We start from the raw sequence: 26,151 nt of genomic DNA, 5'->3' as shown, positions 1-26,151 counted from the left end.
AATTCGAGTCAGAGACAGACCGACGTCTATTACTAACGATAGTTCGGGGTGTATTAAGAGTACTTCATCTCTATTTCAACATAATTTCTACATTACTTTACAAATTGGTTCCTTTTCATCATTTATAAATTAGTACTTTGCTACTTTTTAGTGCAAATGAAAATGAAACTTTAAAAATCATATTATTAGTTATATAAAGTACAGTCAACAAATTTTAATGTTTCAACATCCAAATTATTTAAGACCTAAAAGTAAATCATAATAAATGAAAATAAAGTAATTAGTCATAATTGTTCTTATAATTTCGACAATAAAGTAAAGAAATTGAAATAAATTCTTTCCCGGGAATTTATATGCCAGGGAAAAATCCGGGAATATTCCCATTTTAATTTTTCTTCCCACCTGGAATATTCCCACTGCCTTTCACTATGAACAGCTCATTGGCAAAAATACAGCACTATGTTAAAACCATTATACAATCATTTAAAACAGACCAGAAAATTTGAAGTATAAAATAAATATTAGATCCCTTGTCAGAAGAGTAATATATTCAAATCACAGGATTCAAGCTGATTATAAAACAAAATTAAAATAGAAACAGTGAATATCACAAAATACTATTTACAGAACTATGAAAATTAAAGCTTCATTTAACTATCGTTTAAAGAATGAGTCAACCTTGCTTAAAATTTCATATCCGGTATGCAAAAGATCCTGGTTACTTATTGTCGTATTTTCACAAAAAAGATTGGTACTGTAAATAAAATATTATAACTTAAGATATTCTGAAGATATATAATAGCAATAAAATCAAACGCCTTGTCATAAAGTTAAAATAGTTTAATTTTGTAAAAAATGTTCTAATGTTTCACCCAACATATGTTCATTTTAAATTGTCATTTTAAATTGTTCATTTTATATTTTACACTCTTCTCAATATTTCTCGTTTTGAATTTAGCTCTACCAATGTCGACTGATTTCTTACACTATAACACGGCACTTTTATTCCTATATTTTCCAAGCAGTAATCGCTACTATATTTATTATCCAATACCATTTGAATAAAGTATTTATCCATAAAATTTCTTCTTTCTGCTAGAGATTGAAGTCCCCAAAAAGTTAACCAATATTCATACTCGTGTGAATATTGGTTATACTAGTAGTCCTTCTTCATTTTATAACATAGTAGTCGTATAAAACATTATATAAACACATAAAACATAAACATATAAAACATAAACATATAAAACATATAAAACATTTCTCTACTGCTTTGAGTTTGCTAACAAGTAGATTAGATAAACTATTCCAAACGACTGAACCAAATTCAAGTTTGGATCGAACAAGTGTCTTATATAAGTACACATAAGAACTACCATTTAAAAAATCAGGAAATTGATTAAAAATAAAACCTATTGTTTTTCTCGTTGATTGCACTAAATCATTATTGTGATTGCCATATTTGAATTGTCTGTCATAAATAATACCAAGATCTTTAATTTGTTCTACTACATCGTTAATAAATTATTTTCGCACCAATGATTAACTGCATCTAAATCTTTCTGCAGGAGATTTATCATACTCATTATTAACTATTCTAAAGAGCTTTGTCATCTGAGTATAATAGTATTTTTGAGTACTTGACTTTTCCTGGTAGATCATTGATAAATAGAGAAAAAAGAAGCTGACCCAGGGGAGACCCTTGAGGTATTCCTTTCCCTATTTGACCTTGACTAGATATTACCTTGCCAATTTTTACTTTAAAAGTTCTATTTGATAAATAACTTTCAAACCGTTTAATATAAGATAGTAATAGGCCAATGTTCGATAATTTATTCAGAAGTAATTTATGATGAATGGAGTCAAAAGCCTGTGACATATTGATATATATAATATCAACCTGTAAATTACTCTTTAGTGCAAAGTATGTAAAACCTGTAAAATGGATCAGATTCGTTGCAATCGATCAAGTTTTATAAAATCCATGTTGTGTATCACTTAAAATATTCTTTACATTAAAATATAAATGTTTGTGTGCAATTGATTCAAAACTCTTAGAGAAGGCACTTACTAAACTAATAGGCCTATAATTTTTAACATCATATCTATCGCCAGATTTGAATATTGGAACAACATATATTTGCTTCCATTTTGAAGGAAATGCTCCAGTCTTTAACGATGCGTTACATATAATAGCTAAATTTGACACTATTTCATTACTACATGCTTTAATGATACAATATGAAATGTTACCAGTCCAGGTGTAGTACTTCCCTTAATTTTAGTGATTGTTTCAATTATTTCTTTTTGTGTGATAGATGGAATACAAATCGATACATAATTATTATATTCTGTCAGTTTCATAACATTACATTGTTTATTTTGGTTGGAGTCAGAATTAAAAGAATTATAAAATACAACTTTAAAACATTCTGCTATGTCTAAAATTTCTGACACTGATGTATTATTATATTTTATATGTTTTGTATTTGTTTGTTATGTAATTATTTGAATGTTCTTCAGAAGTACAAACTGTCTTTACAAATACTGTTTTCTAACGTTAAAAAGTACAATTTTCCAGCCTCTAGATATTTCTTTTTGACCAACTTTCTTAAATCGGAGTACCTTTGATACTATAGTTTATTATTTGATTGTTTGGCCTTTACAAAATATTTTGTTTTCTTATTTAATAATGATTTAACGTTTCTATTCATCCACGGGTCCTTATATGCCATATTATTATTATACAACTTCTTTGGTACATGAGAATCAAAAACTTCATATATTTTGTCATACAAATTTTCAGCCATTTTATCGACGTTGTTTGGTAGGATCGTTAATTTTATTTATTTTCTTTATCCCATAATAGACCTGCAAGAAATCAGCTTTCTTAAAGTCATAATTACTGTCTGTTTTGTATTCTTGTTTGAGCTATTGTTTCTTATGGTATTCCATGAATATACAAATGGTGGGTGAAAACGATCGATTTTTGTTAATGGTTCAACATTAAAATTTATTGTCCTATTTTCTATATTCGCCAACAACAGGTCTAGTACGCTATCCTTATTTACGGCATCGTAGGACTTACTTAGCTGGTTTAATTGGAAAAGGTTGCTTAATTCTATTACTTTTGTGCTTTTTTCTTAACATAAAAATTGCTAGCAGTTACAGTCCCTGTTTCGCAGTCAATTCCTCCAGTATTAGAATCACCTAATATCATAAAATTATCTTTTATTGTCAACAAGTAGGAACACAACCAATCACAGTAGTCTGTAAAATTCGTTAACGGTAGTGTTAGTGGAAAATAGTGCGAACATAGTAGAAGTGGTTTATTGTCAGGGATTAAAATTTTTAATACTATTAAGTCCAACCTATCGTCAAGAACTTGTATCATTATGTACGAGTATTTATTGTTTGTTAAAATCATACACCCACCTCCCTTAGATTTGTTTTCTAGTGCTAGGTTCCTATCTTTCCTAATGATATTGTATTTATTAGATAATTGTGCGAAATGTACATTTGTTTCCTTTAGCCATGTTCCTGTGATACAATAGATATCGTAATCTTCACAGTTTACTTCGTCCGTGAAAGACTGTTCTTTTGTATTAATACCATTTACATTTTGATAGAAATCTTCATTTTCAGGTTCTTCTACAACTATTTCAGTCTTTAGACGACCCATAAACCTAGTAAACAATACACCATCTGGCCACACATTTACATTACATACAGTATCAAACTCATTTTCTTGTATACTTACAAGTAAGGTTTCCCAGGTGATACACGCCGATTTTAATCAAACTTCACACGTTTGTAGAACAGCAAAAAATAAGCGACACGTATTTTTTTATAGCGGCCCATATGCATATTTAGGCGGTATAATAGGGCTGTCAAATTGGGACAACAAAACATACTTTAGGTAATAGCGCGAAAACGAGAAGAGATAGCCAAACGTTGTAAAGGACCAAGTTGTCATGACACGATAAGCATTTCAATAACACATAACGCTTCCACGGGGATAACCCACAACATCCGCAAATGGACCAATCAGGGATGAAAAGCAGTCACAGAGCTTTATCTATTACGCGAAACCCAAATAACGTAGGTAAGAATAAAGAATGATAAAGAATAAGTGATACGTGTTTTTTCGTTTTAGCAAGATGAGACAAAAAACGTAAATAGATGCATCGTTATCTCAATGTCGAAAGATTGGAGAACTGGGAATATAAAGATGTGAACGCCTGTATGAGAGGCAACCTGTCAATCAGTGTTGTAGAACTGGTTGCAGACACGCCAGAAGAGAGACATTGGCTCAAGGACATTGTAGTGTAAAGAAGCAGAACCAGAAATGCGGCGAAAACTGGGTATTACCTTGTAGTGTATGGCTACATCAAACACGGAATCAGTACAGTGTGGAAGTGGGGGCACAGTTGTGTATTGAAACTAATAGACGACCGGTTTGTGCCGAACGTTTGTGCATCCTATACGTAGATATATATGTGTTTGTGTGTATAATCCATGTAAAGATACCGGTAGAAGTCCTGAACACATGAATCCGTGAGTTGTGAAGTTGTCAGCATGCGGTGTGTGTAAGTGGTTTGCAGTGTTGTGAAAATGACGTATGTTAATCCGCACAATGTGCTGGATATGTTATGTTAATGGATGCATACAAATAAACAAAACGTGTGAACACTGTAGAAACCGAATATGAAATGGAAATAAAGTATATACTTGTTGATGTCCTGGAAAGTTTCAGGAAAGGTTGTAATACCGAAATGGACGTTATAGATGATCTGGTATTTAGTGATAATAACGTACATGACGTCGCTTCTTCACTCGCTAGTGAAGATGACACAGAAAGCAACGAAGACGAAGGATTATCACAATACAACGTCGGTATTGCGGAGAAAGGGAGCACCAGCGAAGCTGTAGACACAGAATATAAAGTGAAGGCAGTGCAGTTTTGGAAAAGTGGAAAGAAGAAGTGTCTGTCGTTTGAAACTGTAAAACATAGGTTCAAGTTCGTCAAAAGTAGTAATGACCTTTATAAATGGGAAAGACAGTTGCATGACGGTGGAACAAATTATGAACAAGAGACGCATATTGATGCAATCGTATATGAGAAATTTCGTACTGCTAAATGCAAAAATCTTATAATTCATGACACAGACTTACGACGTTGGGCTATAGAAGCTAGTCAAACTGTGGGATTCGACGGGTTTAAAGCGTCAAAGAAATGGCTATGGCAGTTCAAAAGGCGTCATCACACCGTGTCACGGAAAATTACAAAATATGTCACCTACAATAGCGCAGAACGATCCAAAGATATACATGATAATGCTAGTAGGTTCGTGCAAAGTGTTCACTCATGTATGAAATTCTCATGGCGCAGAGAATGTGTATAATACAGATCAGAGTGGATTTAATTTGGAATTTCATTCGGGTAGATGTCTGGCAATGCGTGAAGAGAAACAGGTCTACGCAAATGTGCAGTCTCTGTCTGCGACGACACACAGTTACACGATACAACCAATCGTATCTGCCAATGGAAAGCTACTGTCGCCTATGCTCATCGTCTTAAAAGAACCTCAGGGAAAGTTCGGGCCACGGGTACAACAGACAATGCTTCGACCAGAGAACTTGCTGATTTGTGCATCGACATTTAATATGAATCATTTAATATCGTTTTTAAACTGCTTATGTCAAGGAAGTTCTATTAGCCTCATGTCCGGTTTCAATAATAATCATTTGTATGACGAATATTTACTACAATTGCTTATATTCGTTCCATACAATATTCGACATTACGCTACATTCTGTTAAATAGCAGCCGGCTATGGTTCAACATACAGTATATTACCGAAAATAGTGCTTGTGTAACATATCCATGTGTTTTGGTTTAAATGCATGCTCATATGCATGTCACTATGAATTGTCTATTTTTGTTAACCTGTTCAATTGTATTCAATATGTTGTTTAGTATCTCGCAAGGGGCCTATTTATCCCTACAACGGGGCTTGTTGCAAAACAATATCAATGTTTGTATTACTATCCTATACGGCCGATTCTTACAGGAAGGGTGTAATTTCGTTTACTGTTGGGTGGCTTTTAAATTACTGATCATAAGCATTGAACTGTTCGTAATCACTAACTACTAATTGATAGAACATATCAACCATTGAACAACAAGACCAGGTTTGGTATTTATCTCTCGAGTAGGATTTTACCTGTCACCTGCAACCAGTTCTACAACACTGATTGACAGGTTGCCTCTCATACAGGCGTTCACATCTTTATATTCCCAGTTCTCCAATCTTTCGACATTGAGATAACGATGCATCTATTTACGTTTTTTGTCTCATCTTGCTAAAACGAAAAAACACGTATCACTTATTCTTTATCATTCTTTATTCTTACCTACGTTATTTGGGTTTCGCGTAATAGATAAAGCTCTGTGACTGCTTTTCATCCCTGATTGGTCCATTTGCGGATGTTGTGGGTTATCCCCGTGGAAGCGTTATGTGTTATTGAAATGCTTATCGTGTCATGACAACTTGGTCCTTTACAACGTTTGGCTATCTCTTCTCGTTTTCGCGCTATTACCTAAAGTATGTTTTGTTGTCCCAATTTGACAGCCCTATTATACCGCCTAAATATGCACATGGGCCGCTATAAAAAAATACGTGTCGCTTATTTTTTGCTGTTCTACAAACGTGTGAAGTTTGATTAAAATCGGCGTGTATCACCTGGGAAACCTTACTTGTTAGATAAAATGAAGCATACTGTAACTGTTATGTTTGGTTTTTAATTTTACGCACTTTCCAACTTCAATATTAACACTTTGTTTCAGGAACTCACTTAGCATTATTACAAGAAACAGTTGGGTCAAGCAGTGTTAAAAGGCCCATAGAAGATCCACGGTTTGTGCAAACATCATGTGTGTACAAACACTGTGTTTGCGCAAACGCTCGGCCACACACGGTTCAACTGTTTGCACAAACTTCAGTTAAATTTTGAGTTTGGTCGCGTAAACATGTCCACTGAAGCAGCGTGTATAGCGATAGTTATTGCTTGTGCTTTTAAAGCGGGAAGACTTGCAAAACTAAAAGGAAGAGTTGAGTTGAATTTCAGTTTAGCGTCCCTTTCAGCAGCGAGGCTATGTGAGACGTTGACCTACTGATTAACGTAGAATCCGAACCACATGAGCTCCCGCCGGGAATCGAACCGGGTCTCCCGCGCCAAGGGCGTGTACGCTAACCGCTTAGCCACGGAGGAGCTCTAAAAAAAGGAAGAAGAGGGTGTGGATGAAAGAGTGGTTCAAGAAACGGTCTAAGTTTAGTCATCAAAATTTAATAACCAGGATTGAGATAAGTTCGACTGTGGACTTAAAAAATTATTTACGAATGGATTCAACTAAATTTGGTGAAATACTGGAAAATTGATAAAATATTTTTCAGATTCCTGTTTTTATAATCTTAACTGTTTACCTTCCACAGTGCAGGTAAATTACGATGAAATTCAATAAATTCTCGCCAGAATTCTTAATTCTAATTCATTGACGCCATAGCGCAAGAAATAAGCGTACACTAGGCCTCCTACTTGAAATAAACCTCGTATTTGCACAAACATGCCCATACACGGTCCACGTGATTGCGTAAACATCATGTTCGTGTAAACAATTCCAACGAGTTCGATGTGGAAAATGTTTGTGCAAACCGTGGACCGTGTATGGGCCCTAGGAGCCCATAGGCGATCCACGGTTTGTGCAAACATCATGTTTGTGCAAACACTTGGACATACACGATTCAACTGTTTGCACAAACTTCAGTTCAATTTTGCTTTTGATCGAGTAAACATGCCCACTGAAGCAGCAGCATGTTTACTGGCCGATAGCCAGCCCAAAACTGTAGGGGGTGACGGTAGAATTCAGGGAGGCCGATCTAACCATCTTATAGTTCATCACCGTATTATAGTTCATTTGCAAGCCTACCGTGAAAAATTTAGAGGGACGAGTAAAAATTTAGGGGGGCCAGGCCACACCTAGACCCCCGTGAATTCGGGCCTGCTTATTTAGCGATAGTAATAGCTTGTGCTTAGGAAGCAGGAAGATACGCCAAACCAAAAAGGAAGAAGGGAGTGTAAATGAAAGAGTGGTTCAAGAAACGGTCTAAGTTTAGTCTCAAAATTTAATAGCCCAGCTTGAGAGGAGTTTGATTGTAGACTATAAAAATTATTGACGAATGGATTCAACCACATTTGGTAAAATACTGGAAAATTGATTTTATACCTTACTGACTCTCTATCCGCCTTCTGATCAATTTCCTTCATTTTATTCACCAATTTCCTGTTTTTATAATTGTCACTCTTTACCTTCCACAGTTCAGGTAAATTTCGATAAAGTTCAATAAAATATCGCCAGAATTCTTGATTCCTAATCATTGACCCTATAGCGCGAGAAATAAGCGACTGTACACTAGGCCACCTACTCAAAATAAACCTCGTGTTTGCACAAACATATCCATACATAGTCCGCGTGATTGTGCAAACATCATGTTCGTGTAAACAATTTTCGAACGAGTTCGATGTGAAAAAAGGTTTGCCCAAACGTTTGCGCAAACAGTTCATACAGTACCATACACGGTCAAACTGCTTCCACAAACAGCCCTGTTTGCAAAATCCGTGAGTAGTAAGCGCATGACTTGAGGACAATTTTGCCACCCCTAGATTCTGGCGCCCGGGCGCCCAGGTCAATGACCTAGGGGTACTTAGGACCACCACCTCTAGATTTTGGCAGGGGTGTCTTGGCCCACCCTCTAAATTTTGGAACGGGTACATAGGACCACCCCCTTAAATTTTAAAAATTACCAAATTTAAAAATTGAGTGTGGTAGCCTAGGACCATAGTATATACCTCTATTAGTATTGGGGGACTATCTCGTTCCCTTTCATGGGTGAAAAATTGCCAAAAACTCAAATTTCGGGGGGTTTTGACCTAATTTATTCCCTTTGATGAGGTGTTATTACCCTATATGGTTATATGGACGTATACAGGGGTCCATTCCCTTTCATAGGACATGGGTATATTAATGCACTCCTTTAAATTTTTCGGAGGGGTTCCTTGGCCCACCCCTTCAATTTTGGAAATTGCCCAATTTAAACATTTGGTATTAGAGTATAGGACCCTAATATAGATCACTATAAATTTGGGTGGTTCACCTTGTTCCCTTTCATGGGTAAAAATTGCCAAAAAGTTAAATTTCGGGAGGTTTTGACCTAATTTATTCCCCTTTGATGACGTTTAATTACCCTATATGGTGATATAGAAGCATACAGGTATTCACTTCCTATCATAAGACATGGGTATATTGATGCACTCCTTTAAATTTTTGGGAGGGGTACCTTGGCCAACCCCTTCAATTTTGGAAATTGACCAATTTAAACATTTGGTATTATAGAGTAGGACATTAATATACATCACTATAAATTTGGGTGGTCCACCTTGTTCCCTTTTAGGGATGCAAAATTGCCAAAATATAAACGTAAGGAATAAGTTGTACCACGTGTTTTGTTTTTGGCTCAATTAATTCCGTTTGATGAGGTCCTATTACCTTATATGGTTATATGGTCATGTATAGGGGTCTATTTCCTATTATAAGACATGGGTACATTTGCGTACTCCTTTAAAATTTTGGACCCCTTCAATTTTGGAAGTCTACCAATTTAAGCATTCGGTTGAGTTGATTTTAGTTTACCGTTCCTTTCAGCAGCGGGGCTATATGAGATGTGGACCTACTGATTAACGTGGAATCCGAACCACATGAGCTCCCACCGGGAATCGAACCCTGGTCTCCCACGCCAAAGTCGCGTACGCTAACAGCTTAGCCACGAAGGAGCTCGATAAGTATTCGGTATTATAGCACAGGACCTTAATATGATTCATGATAAATTTGGATGGTCCACCTCGTTTTCTTTAGGAGTGCAAAATTGTTGAAAATTATTATGATCATGTGTTTTGTTTTGGCCCAATTTATCCTCTTTGATGAGGTCCTATTGCCTTATATGGTTATATGGTCGTGTATAGGGGTTAATTTCCTATCATAAGACTTGGGTACATTGATACATCTTTTAAAAATTTGGGAGGGGTACCTTAGCTCATCCCATCAATTTTAGAAATTGTTCAATATAAGCATTTGGTATCATAGTACACGACCTCAATATGTACCACTATAAATTTGGATGGTCCACCTCGTTTCCTTTTCATGGGTACCAAAAATCAAATTTCGGAGGATATTGATTCAATTTATTCCCTTCCGTAAGGATTTAGCACGTTATATGGGCATGTGCAGAGGTTTGTTACCTTTATATGTTTATGTTCCCTTTTAATTTATTGACGTATGATGGGATTAGGAGTTCAGAACATTGGTACATTTAAACTTTGTAGGATAATTTGAGAATTGTCAAAATGAAATTACGTCATTGGTTTTGATTATTCCCGTCTATGGGCCAAATATAAACATAAGCAACACGATGTACCATGTGATTGAATAGTGTACAGGGATTCATTTCCGTTTCAAAATTCGTGGAAGTTATCAAATAACACGTTTCTAGACAACAGTTGGTTCTCCTAAGGTAAACAATTGACCTAATTGAGACCTAACTACAACATGTAATAATATTATTAATATACTTAGGTATACTTAGGTATCTCGATATACTTATCGAGAGAGGTACGAAGGACCAATCTTTAAATTTGGAAATTGTGATAAACAAAATTTTAGTATGAGGCGCGAAAATTTGAAACAATACTTTGAACTTCAGTCATAGCTCATAGTCTAAGATCATTGGTGGTGGTTGATTTTACCTTGAGTTTTCTGAAATCTGATAGGTAATCTTATTGAATCTTATGACTCATAGACGAAAGACAATAGATTCTACACCACTTTGAAATTTAATCACAAGGTGACGTAATCTGACACTGGCAAATTTATTGTTGATGCAATTTGATTGGTTGATCACTATCTTTCGTGCAATCTGATTGGGTGATGATTTTCAGATCTTTGCTGCATTCAGTTTTAAGTTTTGTTTAACATATAAAAATCTTGGTTTGAACACTTTCGTTCAATATTTTGCACTCGTTGATAAATATGATCAAAACCGTTTATTTGTTAATCGAATAGTTAAAAACCGGATAATGTTTGATGGTTAACCGTGAAACTTAAAATTATTTTAGTTGAATTTTTTGTTTGAAACTTTTTGTTAGAAAATTTTTTTGTTTCAAATTTTTGTTTGAAATTTGTTTGTAAATATTTCGTTTGAAATTTTTTGTATTTTTTAAAATTTTTGTTTGAATTTTTTAAAATTTTTGTTTGACGTTTTTTTTGTTCGAAAATTATTGTTTGAAAATTTTTGTTTCAAAATTTTGGTTTGACATTTTTGCAAGTTTGTGCACTCATTAGTAAAGAACTGTTTAGAACAAAAATACCTGGCAACATTGTTTATCATGATGCAATAGTACACGTCAGAACATGTGGTTGTACTTGAAATGAAAAAACACAAGTAATTGAAATGGATCGTTTTATTACACTGCACTTGTTAATCACATACATCCATACCAGATATAGAATCTGGATATTGTCGATACAATGTATTTTGAACTTCTTGCACTAGTTTGTCTTTAGCGTATACTTTTAATTCAAACTGAAGTCTTTTAAGGTCTATTGCAATATCAATTGGTGCAAACTCAATGTCCACTTGATCACAAATAAACTGTTTATCAATACAGGTATGCACCCACGAACGATGTTGACAACCAACACACCATCTAGATACATGTTGTACAATATGCCTGACACATTTCTCAAAATAGTACTTTTTCAGGAACATACTTGTTTTGTTTCACACTTCCACTGCATGCTTAATACACTGGAATACATTGATGATTTTTTCCATTCCGTTTCCGTTAGATACACCACGTTGCGGGCTTCTTGCAATGTAATCTTTTTACCTAACAGCACCATCTTCTTCTCGAGGACTGTACGTAGCAGAACTTCACGATTTGAGCCTAATGATTTGACTATGGTCAAATTTAGCTCATCATGAAAATAATCATTCATTTGGTCGATTCGTGAACATAATATTTCCCATTCTTCAAAGTTCAGTTGTACACCAAATTGTTCTGCTTTGCCCAATCGAATCACAGGTTCAAACGTTGTAGCACAGACACCAACCATGACATGTTTTGTTTTAAATATATTTATTGGATAATAGCTTGCGAATAGGAATTCTTTATCGTTAGAAGTACACATCTTTCCTGCTGAAACGCACTTGCTCGAATGATTTCGTGGGCTGACACGGTATTTGCTAACGTTTACATTGATGATTTTATACAGCTACGGCTGACGTCATTGAAAAGAAATGTGCTGACGTTTGAATTCATGATTTCATCACAATTGCTGACGAAACCAAATTCACAGATCCGGGTGCACTAAATTCAAATTGATGACTCGGTCCAACGAGTCTTTTATAGCATAAAGATCCAGTGTTTAAGAAACGTAATAGTTCTTGTTTTGAAGCTTCCATGGGTAAATATCTTGCTGGTAAAATAACATTCTTATCATTTTCAAGCTTCACTACGATTCTTAATCCCAACTTTGTAGGGATCATTTGCCTAGCTAAGATTCTATAAGGTATATTCCGTTGTAAATCAGTAGTCTTGGTAAATGATTTCATCACATCACGTGAGTTTGGAAACTGCAGACAAGTAGCCATGATGACGTTATGAAGAATACTATTTCGAACGATGATGCATAACTGATGACGTTGCATTACCATGTTCTAACGTGTACTATTGCATCATGATAAACATTGTTGCCAGATGTTTTTGTTCTAAACTTACAAAAATGTCAAACCAAAATTTTGAAACAAAAACTTTAACAAAAATTTTTCAAAAAAAATCTCGAAACAAACATTTTCAATCAAAAATTTTCAAACAAAATTTTCAAACAAAAATTTTAAAAAAAATTACAAAAAATTTCAAACGAAATATTTACAAACAAACAATTCAAACAAAAAGGTTTCGAACCAAAAATTGCAACTAAAATAATTTTAAGTTTCACGGTTAACCGTCAAACATTATCCGGTTTTTAACTATTCGATTAACAAATAAACGGTTTTGATCATATTTATCAACGAGTGCAAAATGTTCAACGAAAGTATTCAAACCAAGATTTTTAAATGTTAGGCAAAACTTAAAACTGAATGCAGCAAAGATTTGAAAATCATCTGCCAATCAGATTGCACGAAAAATAGTGATCAACCAATCAGATTGCATGAAAGATAGTGATCAACCAATCAAATTGCATCAACAATAACTTTGTCAGTGTCAGATTACGCCAATTTATGATTAAATTTCAAAGTGTTGTAGCATGTATTGCCTTTCGTCTATGAGTCATAAGATTCAATAAGGCTACCTATCAGATTTCAGAAAACTCAAGGTAAAATCAACCACCACCAATGATCTTAGACTATGAGCTACGACTAAAGTTCAAAGTATTGTTTCAAATTTTCGCGCCTCATACTAAAATTTTGTTTATCACAATTCCCGGATTTAAAGATTAAAGATCGAGATACCTAAGTATACCTAAGTATATCAATAATATAATTATATGATGTAGTTAGGTCTCAATTAGGTCAATTGTTTACCTTAGGAGAACCAACTGTTGTCTAGAAACGTGTTATTTGATAACTTCCACGAATTTTGAAAAGGAAATGAATCCCTGTACACTATTCAATCACATAGTACATCGTGTTGCTTACGTTTATATTTGGCCCATAGGCGGGAATAATCAAAACTAATGACGTAATTTCATTTTGACAATTCTCAAATTATCCTACAAAGTTTAAATGTACCAATGTCCTGGACTCCTAATCTCATCATAGGTCAATAACAGATCACGTGACCATACTCCTATTTGACAATGATTTACCCAAAGAATGAGATACCACCCCATTCTAAGAACAGTTACCAATTATTAATTTAACAATAAGAAATGTACCCCTCCCAAAACTTAAGATTGGTACTCAAATACACCTGTGTCTTATGAAAAAGTAGTAAATCTTGTACTCATTCAATAATAAAGTCATATCAAAAAAAGATAAAATAGGTCAATAACCTTTAAAATTTGAATATTTGGCCATAAGAGAGACACCAACATTTACAATGGGTCCTAGAAAACGTTTACCGAATTTTGTTATTTGATAATTCCCAAATTTAAAGGGAACATAAACAATTCAAGGTAAGAAACCTCTGTACATGCCCATATAACGTGCTAAATCCTTATGAAAGGGAATAAATTGAATCAATAATCTCCGAAATTTGATTTTTGGTACCCATGAAAAGGAAACGAGGTGGACCATCCAAATTTATAGTGGTACATATTGAGGTCGTGTACTATGATACCAAATGCTTATATTGAACAATTTCTAAAATTGATGGGGTGAGCTAAGGTACCCCTCCCAAATTTTTAAAAGATGTATCAATGTACCCAAGTCTTATGATAGGAAATTAACCCCTATATACGACCATATAACCATACAAGGTAATAGGACCTCATCAAAGAGGATAAATTGGGCCAAAACAAAACACATGGTCGTAAAAATTTTCAACAAGTTTGCACCACTAAAGAAAACGAGATGGACCATCCAAATTTATCATGAATCATATTAAGGTACTGTGATCTAATACTGAATGCTTAAATTGGTAAATTTCCAAAATTGAAGGGATGGGCCAAGGTACCCCTCCCAAAATTTTAAAGTGGTGCACAAATGTACATGTGTCTTATAATAGGAAATGGACCCCTATACATGGCCATATAACCATATAAGGTAATAGGACCTCATCAAACGGGAATAATTGGGCCAAAAACAAAACACGTGGTACAACTTATTGCTTACGTTTATGTTTTGGCAATTTTGCATCCCTAAAAGGGAACGAGGTGGAGCACCCAAATTTATAGTGATCTATATTAGAGTCCTATATTATAATACCAAATGTTTAAATTGGGCAATTTCCAAAATTTAAGGGGTTGGCCAAGGAACCCCTCCGAAAATTTAAAGGGGTGCATTAATATACCCATGTCTTATAAAAGGGAATGGACGCCTGTACACTCCCTTACAACCATATAAGGTAATAACACCTCATGAAAGAAGATAAATTAGGTCAAAACCCTCCGAAATTTAACTTTTTGGCATTTTTTCCTCTAAAAGGGAACAAGGTGGACCACCCAAATTTATTATAATATATATTAAGTATCTGTACTATCATACCAAATATTTAAATTGGGCAATTTCCAAATTTTAAGCGGTGGGCCAAGGTATCCCTCCCAAATTTTTAAAGGGGTGCACCAATATACCCATGTCTTATGAAAGGGAATGGACCCCTGTATACGTCCATATAAGCATATAGGGTAATAACACCTCATCAAAGGGAATAAATTAGGTCAAAAACCCCAAAATTTGAATTTTTGGCAATTTTTTACCCATAAAAAGGAACGAGATAGACCCCCAATACTAAGAGTTACATACTATGGTTCTAGACTAGCATATCCAATTTTTAAATTTGGCAATTTCAAAAATTTAAGGGGGTGGTGGTCCTATGTACCCCTGCCAAAATTTAGAGGGTGGGCCAAGGTACCCCTGCCAAAATCTAGAGGTGGTGGTCCTAAGTACCCTTACATCATTGACCTGGGCGCCCGGCGCCAGAATCTAGGGACGGCAAAATTGTCCTCAAAATTGTCCTTACTACTCCGTGGACCGTTTATGGGTCCTCTAACAGAAGTCGTTCCAATTTAATGAAAGGAAAAATGAACACTGATAAGCTGAAAGTCAATAAGAAACTCTCTCATGTGGCTGAGGGAGACCTGACTCATGCATTTGGTTTGTTTATGTCTTTCTTGCTTGGATATTACGCTTTATTAAGATCCCCATAGACGACCCACAGTTTGTGCAAACATCATGTTTGTGCAAACACCGTGTTTGCGCAAACACTCGACTATACACGGTTCAACTGTTTGCACAAACTTCAGTTCAATTTTGACTTTGATCGCATAAACATGTTCACTGAAGTACCTTGTGCTTTTGAAGCGAAAAAACCTGCGAAACCAAAAAGGAAGAAGGGGGTGCTGATGAAAGATCTAAGTTTAGTCATCAAAATTTAATAGCTTGAGGTAAGTTCGACTATGAACTATAAAAATTATTTACGAATGGATTCAACCGCATTTGATGAAATACTGGAAAAATTGATTTTATTCCACACTGTGATCCGCCTTCTGATCTATTTCCTTCATTTCATCCGCCACTTCTTGAATCCGCACTTTTCATATTGCTGTTTTTATAATCTTCACTCTTTACCTTCCACAGTTCAAATAAATTTCGATAAAGTTCAATAAATTCTCGCCAGAATTCTTGATTCCTATTCATTGACGCCATAGCTCAAGAAATAAGCGTCTGTACACTGGGCCTCCTACTCGGAAATAAACCTCGTGTTTGCACATACATGTCCATACACAGTAAACGTGAATGCGCAAACATTATGTTCGTGTAAACAATTTTTGAACGAGTTCGATGTGAAAAAGGTTTGCACAAACGTTTGCGCAAACAGTTCATACAGCACCATACACGGTCAAACTGTTTGAACAAACAGCCTTGTTTGCACAAACCGTGGATCGTGTATGGGCCCTATTACGCTTGCTCGGATATAATAATAATAATAATAATAATAATAATAATAATAATAATAATAATAATAATAATAATAATAATAATAATAATAATATGATGTATCTATGTTAGTTTGTATGTAACATATTTGTATGTATAGTGGGTTATAAATGATCTCAAATGCTGAAATAAGACTTCTAGTTTGTATTTATTATATTAAAAGCTTCCCCTGAAAAATGTCGTTTCCCTTTACAACAACACTGCCTGCATCTTAATTTTGATAGGTTCTGTAATATATTTGAAATTAATGAAATGAAATCTTTTAGTTTAACGTCTCACGATTATAACCTTTAGGTTAAAGGAGGCTGATGATTAAGGCAAGTGAATGATGATGGAAGAATTGGTGGAATGATGATGTGGGAGGAAACAGCAGTAGCCCTCGAAACCCACGGATACGATGTTGTTCACCACAAACTTACTTGATCGGGAATCGAACCAGAAAAAACCACGCACCAGAGGTAAGCGCTCTACCACTTAAGCACCGTGCCCCTCATGTTCTGGAAGATAACAAACTTCGAATAATTACATTAAATGTGTTGTAAGAAACTATGTTACATCAGGGGTGCCCACAAGGGGGGGCTATGACGCAAACTGCGTCATTGAAATATTTAGGGGGTAAAAATCTATATAAATATGTTTGAGGGGGTGTAAAAATTAATCGAAAAGATTTTTTTTCATGGAAGAACACCTACGGATAGACAATTGAGGGGGGTGCGTCATGGACATGAGGGGGGGCACCACTGGTTACATCGGGAGTCGAACATGGGAGACTCGGGAGTAGACATTATTACTAATTCACTGTAAAATTTTGCAATAACACTGTAGAATTGACAAGATTTGGCTGCTTCCGAGTTTCCTTGGGGTCATCGGATCAAATTGAATCCAAGAGGCGAGGCCCACACCTAAATGATGTGGGCAAAACCAGTGATGTAATTGACCCAAGTGACCCGTGACCCAATCTATTACTGCGAAGAAGGGGCTACTGATAACAATTGATCGAAAAGATCAAAATGCTTGTTTTGGGCAAATATTTGATTCTATTTTGACTTTAGGATCGCACGATTTCTCGCGCGATGTATTGTAGAGCAGAAAAGCGATAAACGCATGTGGGATACGAGATGTATGTGTGTGCAGTATGTATGTATGTGAGTGTGTGTGTGTGTGTGTGTATGTATGTATGTGTGCAGTAAGGAAAGATATGACTCACAGAAACCTCACGAACATAATGGGCTATGGGTTATTACGAGTGATTAGCGCCGCACTTGGATAACGCATGAATCTTACGGTAGTCACTAATCACAAATAAGAATAACGCTAAATACGGTCTAATGTGTCCATCATAAAGACGCATGACTTGGAATCAAGGTAACACCCACAGGAGGGGTTCACCCGTCAAGGTTCCCCAAATTGTGATGCACTTACGAGGGGTCAAACCTGTCAAGATCCCGTCCATTCTTTGATTCGACAGACATTTGCACATTTTCTTAATCAAATTATAAGACATTAACATTTTTGCCACTTTTCAATTAACAAAGAGCTGATTGCTGTAGAATGAAGATTTGATCTTAACACTACATCTGTACTTTTTCTTTTCTTATAAAAACAATTTAGTGTTGCGTATATTTTTTCCTGAGAATATGCGAAAAACTTGAAAATTTGCTTATCCTTTTATTGGGTGTAGAATAGCATATGTTTAATACTATATACACGTAGTGCCTCGTACTATTGGACTCTCTCCCAGCCTTTGACCTCCTCCAACAAAAAATTCTGGGTGCGTGCCTCCTTAAAAAAAGAGCTTGTGTTCCCCTTGATCTAAAAGTTAATGGTATGCCTTCAAGTACCTTAGCTCCCTCCATCAAACATTTCTGAAATATGGCTATTATTTCACTTTTTAATCTAAATGAAGCAGGTTCTTTTTTTCTGTTTGTGAACACATTTGCTGAGCTTATTAATCTATTAATACGTACGTGAATAAGAAAAATGAAACAAATGAAAAGTAAAACCTAGATACACTTACTTACTTCCGTCTGTTTGTAGGCTCCCGAAGTTCTTTCATAGTGTTATTAACATTCACACTAATCATACTTTCAAGATTAGCTATGTTGTCCTCGCCAATTGTGAGCTAAAAGAGAAGCTTAAGTTTACTGTACCTGTATAATTATAAGCAAATTTTAATTATATTGGGCCTTATGCAAAATCATTGACGCGTGATTAGAGCCATACTCAAGAGTTCGAGTAACATATTTTTCCTGCAGTAGTCAGGCTTTTAGTATGACGCTAATCATACGTCAAAACAACTCTGCATAAGGCGGACTATTTCTAAGAAAAACAAATATTAAACTACATGACAGTTTCTAAATACAGTGATTCAGTAGGCGCTCTTTAATCCAGCATTCTAGATTTCGGCATATTGTGAATCCGAGATCGATCAAGTAGCTCAATTTGTTCTCCATTGAATTATACATAAGAATATTTAAAATCATGTGGTTACTTCAATGTCGAAATACAAGAGTCGTTGAAGGTTGACCGGGACTTTTATTTCTTCTGAGGAAACAGATAGCACAAGAAGCGCCAAACTGCTTTTCAAAGTATTCTCTGTGCCGTCGATGCACCGTTGCCATCGTTGTCGCAGCTCCCTGATTCCTTTAGCGTAGAAAGAACTTGCTTGTTGTTGTTGTAGTCACGGGAGGTCATCGTTCCGCAGTGCTTCATCTGTGGTGAATTTCTTCCCTCCCAGATGGTCTTTAAGGGGTGAAAACAAATGATAATCCTTAGAGGCTAAATCTGGACTGTAGGGGGAAGGGGCAGAACTTCCCAGAATATTTCGGCCAGAGTTGTTGTTGTCACATTGGCCATGTCAGGGTGGGCATTGTCATGGAGAAGAGTGACATTTCCAGACAACATCCCAGGTCTTTTCTTGCGAATGGACTTTTGTACAGCACCACTCAATAATGTGGAGTAATACTGGACATTAATAGTGCTCCCTTTGTCCAGAAAATCTACATGAATAACACCCTTCATGGTCAGAAGACACTTACCATGATCTTTCCAGCGGACGGCTGCGTTTTGCTTTTCTTGGGCGGCGGTTAACCTTTATGCTGCCACTTCGTGCTGCTTCTTTTGGTCTCTGGGGTTGAATTGTGCAACCATGTTTCATCACACGAGATGATGGATTTCAACAATTCATCACCTTCGGCTCGAAACCGATTCAGAAGCTGTTCACAGACCGTCATGCGTGTCCACTTCTGATCAAATGTCAGCTGGCGGGGAACCCACCTTGCACAGATTTTGCGTAAGCGTAAGTGGTCATGAATGATTGTCTCAACAGTCCCGACACTGATATTCACCTCGACAGCAATATCCTGCACTGTTACAGGCTGGTTCTTCTCAAGAATCATTTGCTCAACACGTGTGATATTCACTGGTGTGATTGCACGCGAGTGAATGTGTCCATGCGCTTCATTTGTCACCAGCTCCCGTCCCTCGCGAAACTGTTCACACCATTCGTACAACCTTGTCCGTGACATCGTTTGTTCACCATACTGTGCGTGCAATCTTCTGGAAATCTCAGCTGGTTTAACTTTCTCCTTCCCAAGAAATTTGATTACACACCGTTGCTCCACAGCCACAGACACACTGCTTGCCACCATGTTCGCTGCAACTGTTGCGCATGCGCCAAATACATTATGCCGGGCGCTTGTTACTTGAGAAGGAATACATTACGTCACCCGCAAGTTTCATCGTGATCCGGCTACTCATCGATTATTTACGTACGAAAATCCCGGTCAACCTTGAACGACCTTGTAGAGTCACCCACACAAGTACTTGGACCCCTGACTGTTATAATTCCATTACTTGGGATCCAGGTACTTATGTGGGTGACTGTACTTTGTATGGTATTTATATGATCTGTTTGCAAGGTTCAGAATGTGCGTAAACACTTAACCCTTTCACTGACACAATGTATTAGCAAAAACTATATCCCAGGGGCCGAAACGTAATTTTGATTTTTCTCATTTGGACCGATTCTGCGTACTGTATGTGTATAATGTTCGGAAACAAATAAAGTGTGAGTCATCCATAAGTGCCACGCGGCACAAATTTATAAAAACAGTGAGGCATAGCGTTGATTCCTCATGGCGGTTAAATGGCTAATATATATCTTTATCTTTTGAGTTTTTATTAAAGATGATTTTCTTCTTCTATTCCAGATAAAATTATATTGACGTTGGACATTCCGGCAAAATCGTTAATTCAGTACAGCCGTAGTCCCGAACAGCGGCTTCTGTGCCTTGGAATTGGAACTTAATTCTTTTGCAGAATCCTGTTCGAGTTGCAAATCGTTCGAGCTTCAAGACATTTTTTTTCTTTAAAATTCTAGAATCTACATTAGTTCGTCGATGGATCCCACGAATTTGAATGATTTTAACAAGAAATATACTGAAGTTTAAGGTAAAATATTAAGAAATAAAAACAATTTTTCAATAAAACTGAACTTTTTAGGACAATCACGAATACACTATACAAGAAAATAACACAAAACAGGTACAAGGCATACAATTAGCAGGGAAAAATCACACGAGATCAATCTTCAGTGCAGCTTCCAACAACGAAGTAAACGATAAAAGGCATGAGTAAGAATGGAAAACGTAGGCAAAACCAGATATGAAATATCTGTATGTGCTGGTCGTTCGGATTCCAAAGCAACATTAGTGTTTCGAGGCAAACGTTTGCTCGAATTTTGTTCGTATTCTAAGTTGTTTGAGTTCTGGGTCATTTGCCGAGGACTTTGAACACCATTACAGTCCAGAATTTTCATATGTCATTTCATGTCATTACTGGATCATGTACAGCAGTGTGTACCAAAGGAGGTTCCCATATTTCATAAAGCGAGGTAAGTTCATTCCACTTATTATTACATAATTTATATTTTACACACCTAGCCTCATTTTCTAATTGCGTATTGCGTACATTAATTAAATGTATAGACAAAATAATATTTTCAGCCTAGTCAATTGATTTATACATTGTAAAGAACTGTTTCCTTTAATAGTAATTTTAGTACAGGAATTGTAGACTTCATTAGAATTAGGTTACGTTCATAGAAGTCATGGGTTTTTATAAACTGTGTATTTTATATTTACGAAATCCCTAGAGTTGCAGCCTACAAAGGCGTAAGATCAGTCTGATGTCGCACATTCAATCGGTGATACGTGATTCAATTCGGCATTCACTGCTTCGGCTTGTAAAGCCATCCTTTCTTGATGTGCGTTCATTCTACACAGAGTCGTTCATTGTATCTTTAAACCAAGTAGGCCTATACTACTCTTTATCAAAGTGGCCAACATCCAACGGTAATCAACGTTAGTTTATTCAATATGATGTGATATTGGCTACAACTGCAATAACTCTGGTGCTAAAGAAAAATAAATTCGTGATTGTAAAACGAATTGAACACACAATCAAAAGAATGTCTGAATAATTATGTGAATAAATAATTTTGTGAAAAATAAATTGTTATTAATGCGTATTAAGACGGATAAAATAAAATAAAAAAAAATTAAGCAACAGGAATACGGACCAGGACTTATAATTGAATATAATAGATAAGAAGTTATATTTAAAAGGTCCATTTAACGATAGTGTTGCGTACGTACATGGAGGCAATACCCAAAAGAGGACCGTGCACACCAATCACTAGAATCGCGCAATATGACTGGATCGCTTGATAACAGACATGTAGGCATGACCTTGATGGACTCTGCAGTCATCTATAGCTGACTACGGTAACGAATGTTAGATGCCGTCTGCTCAACGTTCGATTGGCAGCTCCTATGAACATCCTTGCTAGTATATGGAGTGGCACACTGTCATCTTTTGTGGAAAATTCCACTTCAAGTTGTCTTACAGTGATGATAAGCAACAGATGTGATCGTGGTGACTACAATCTGCCATCATGCATCGATGGGCGCTACAATGACCGAACGGCTAATGTGACGATTGGGAATTTACATGAACATTCTTCGAAAGTGGACACCAGTGCCCGCTACATCAAGGAAATTTTAAAATGTTAATGACTAAACTCACACTTCTCCTTCAGAAAACTCAAGATGTCTAATTTGTGCACGATAATGTTCGTGTACATGTAGCAGGATATTTCCAAGAGTTGCACCGTAACACTAATCTAATTTCTCTACCCCTCTCTCTGCCCAACAAGAAGTTAAAGCTGGCACCACTACTTTGCTTCCGTCCTCTAGTTCAATCAATCGAATTCACTAACTCAATTCGTCAACTATATTGAGTGAATTCATCTTTTATTCCTCTGAGTGAGTCCATATTTCGATTCCATCCAGGTAAATCCGCTTTCTTTAAGAGATTCATTTATTTCAGTCGATTGAGGAAATCTCTCCCACACCGACTGAATCCAGGCGTTTATCCAGGCCAGGAGCTCAGTTATATACAGTGACGACGCCAGCTTTAAGTTCTTAGGGGGGCAACGAAGGGGCAGATACATTTTCGGGGGGGCGGCTATTTGCCATACCAAAAATGACATATTTATTACGTTTGACTTATTTTACATTACATTGTGCATTTTGTTGCTGTTTTCATATTAGACCTACATGATTATAAATTAAACTTATTTCAAGTAAAATTTGTAACTGACAAATAAGTAACGTCTGCACATGAAATATTTTTCAATGAAACTTTTGAAGCCTGAATATAATTTGAATTACTTTCGCGTATGCTACAAGTAACACATGCGTCTAGTACTATATGCTACGTATCTCTCTCTCTCTCCTCCGTTATATACAATGGTGAAGAAGTAAGTGGCTTAGTATAAACGTGGCGATTTCTCAACAAATTATGCTTTACATCCAGGATGATTAAAAGCAATGACTCTTCCTGGAATCATGGATGCAATTTGTGACATTATTCTTGAAAATTGCAGCATTTCAGCCAGTGGTGGATATAGCCCGGGGCCGGAGGGCCTAGGACACCCCAGTTTTTGTGTGACAAAAATAATTTAAGCTATTTATATTTATTATAGTCTGAGGTCTGCACCCCGCTTTCTCAGTTTTTACCTTCTCAGCAAAACTTGTGTCAGAGATTCTGGACATTTCTTTGGAACTCGTCGGTAGCATAATTCAGAATGGCTTGGGTATGCGCAAGTTCTCGGCATAATGGGTTCCCAAAATATATGTCAGGAGAATAAAAGGGTAACGGCATTAAGAGAAGTATTCTTCCAACTTGACCGTAATGCTGATCAATTTCGCTGACGAATAGTAACCATAGATGAAATATGGTTGTACAGCGGGGGACACTTCTAAATGGTACACCTTAGCCGTAAATCTCCATATGACTGTACCATTTAGAAGTGTCCCCCGCTGTACCACTATGATCCTGAATCGGAAAAACAGTCAATGGAGTAGTAGCACTCATTTCTCCATCGCCCCAAGAAGTTCAAGACACAGAAGTAGGTTGAGAAACTGTTTGGAACATTCTTCTGGTATAAGTATGGAGTGGTAGACTACCTCCTCAATGGTCAGATATTTAATCCAGAATCTCTACATTATTTACAAAACTGAAAGAAAAAATTCAAAGTTCAACGCTGCGGAAAATGAAAAGAAAGGAATTCTGTTCCTTCAGGAGAATACACCTGTCCATCAAGCCCCTGCGAACACAACTGACATTGCATAATCTGGGATTTAAATGTCTAGATCATTATTCTTATTTCGCAGATTTAGCTCCGTCGAACTATTACGTGTACTTATTTTCCAAACTTAAATAACACTTGAAAGGATGTCATTTTAGATCTGATAGGGGTAGTGCAACGAACAGTGGTGCGAGGAAATCTTCAGATTTTTTAAACTGTTCTGCAAAAACTGGAGCACTGTACAAGGTAGTATATTGAACTCCGGGGAAAGTGTAGAAGAAGTAAAACTTCACCATTCCACGTGCACTCCTGGGTTGGGCTACGAATTTTTCAGCAGTTCCTAGTCAATATGGTAGACGTCATGTCAGTACTTTGAAACAAAATAAGTAAGGGAGCACTAGTACAAACCAATTACCAGCACTCTGACAATACGTTTTATTGGGAATCAATTTAATTCCATAAATTTATTATTATCATTTGCAGGAAGGGAAAACACAACTCTTTTTATTCCCTTCAAAAAATTAAGCCCTGGTAGTTGCAAACTAAGCTGTTATAAGCACATCCTCTGAATATTGAAAGCCGATAATAATGTTTCAGAAAAAAGAAGTATAGAACATTTAAATAAAACAAAATATGAAACTGAAAACTTCAAACCTGGATAAATACAAACACGTTACGTAACTGTTTTTACCTTTCTTTTGTTCCCTTCGAAGTTGATCCAATAAGAAGAAAACAAATCGACCAAATCTAGTATTTTTCGCTAGACACAATAATTAAAAATCATAAGAAAGAAGTATAACTAAAATTTACCTCAAAAGCGCTAAATTAGAAAACAGAAGTATGCGTACAGAACCAGACGCTCAAAGAAGAAAGCTTGAGGACTAATCTGCCACATAGTAAATGCATGGAAAGTAGACTACAATTTGACGATGAGATTGGTTATGATATTGATATAAAATACTACATGTAGAATGTTTAAAGACTGTAGGAGTCTGGGGGGGCAGCCTAGGTGGCAGTCAGGGGGGCAGAAGTAGCTAATAGGGGGGCGCTCGCCCCCCTTGCCCCCCCTCTGGCGTCGTCACTGGTTATATAGTTAGTTCTACAAGGGACTGGCTAACGGTTTATTTGGAGTGCTTATCAACATTTAACTTTAAAAACATCAACTTATCAACTTATATAAAAAACGAAACATATAGCAAAAAACAAAAAAAAATTGCAACTTACCCCTCTATAGTATTCTTCTATGCATGATATATTATTATACCAATCAGGATAACCAATTAGTGATGACATTATTTTCAATTTGTCTAACGCATAATTTTTCGTTTGACCATCCATCCACGTATTTTCGTGTAGCAACTCTGCGTAACTTGCTGCCACGTTTGAGATCATTTCGTCAGCCTGCAACGTAAAGTTATTATTGTTATAATTATAGAATAATATTTATGGAAAGTAAACGGCACAAACAATAACCAGAAAGAGAGAGAAAATCACAGTGGTCCTGATCAGAGGCGGCGAGTATGTTTCAAGGATTGTGCTACCACCTTTGAAATATACCGCCTTATACAGAGTCGTTTCGACGTATGATTAGCGTCATACTAAACTACTGACTACTGCAGGAGACTTATGTTAGTCGAACTCTGTAGTATGGCACTAATCGCGCTTCAAAACGACTCTGCACAAGGCCCATAGATTTTTATTTTGTATGGTTTACTCGTAAAT

At 36.2% G+C, this 26,151-nt stretch overlaps 1 protein-coding gene across 1 annotated transcript in view; it reads right to left on the bottom strand.

Annotated features, from left to right (window-relative positions):
* Positions 1-25,824, bottom strand: part of LOC145671837 (neprilysin-1-like) — a 64,503-nt gene extending 38,679 nt beyond the window's left edge. Inside the window, exons 1-2 of the mRNA XM_081741063.1 lie at positions 25,654-25,824; positions 18,797-18,897 (exon numbers count right to left, since the gene is read on the bottom strand). Coding sequence (XP_081597189.1) covers positions 18,797-18,897; positions 25,654-25,821 — 269 coding nt within the window. The 5' untranslated portion in view covers positions 25,822-25,824. The remainder of the gene's footprint in view (positions 1-18,796; positions 18,898-25,653) is intronic.
* Between the last annotated feature and the right edge of the window lie 327 nt (positions 25,825-26,151).

Source organism: Thermobia domestica, chromosome 15 (genome assembly GCF_964235325.1).
Source record: "Thermobia domestica chromosome 15, izTheDome1.hap1.1, whole genome shotgun sequence".
Classification (NCBI taxonomy): Eukaryota; Metazoa; Arthropoda; class Insecta; order Zygentoma; family Lepismatidae; genus Thermobia; species Thermobia domestica.
Note: the sequence above shows the minus strand (reverse complement) of the source record. Positions and strands in the feature narration are given on the sequence as shown.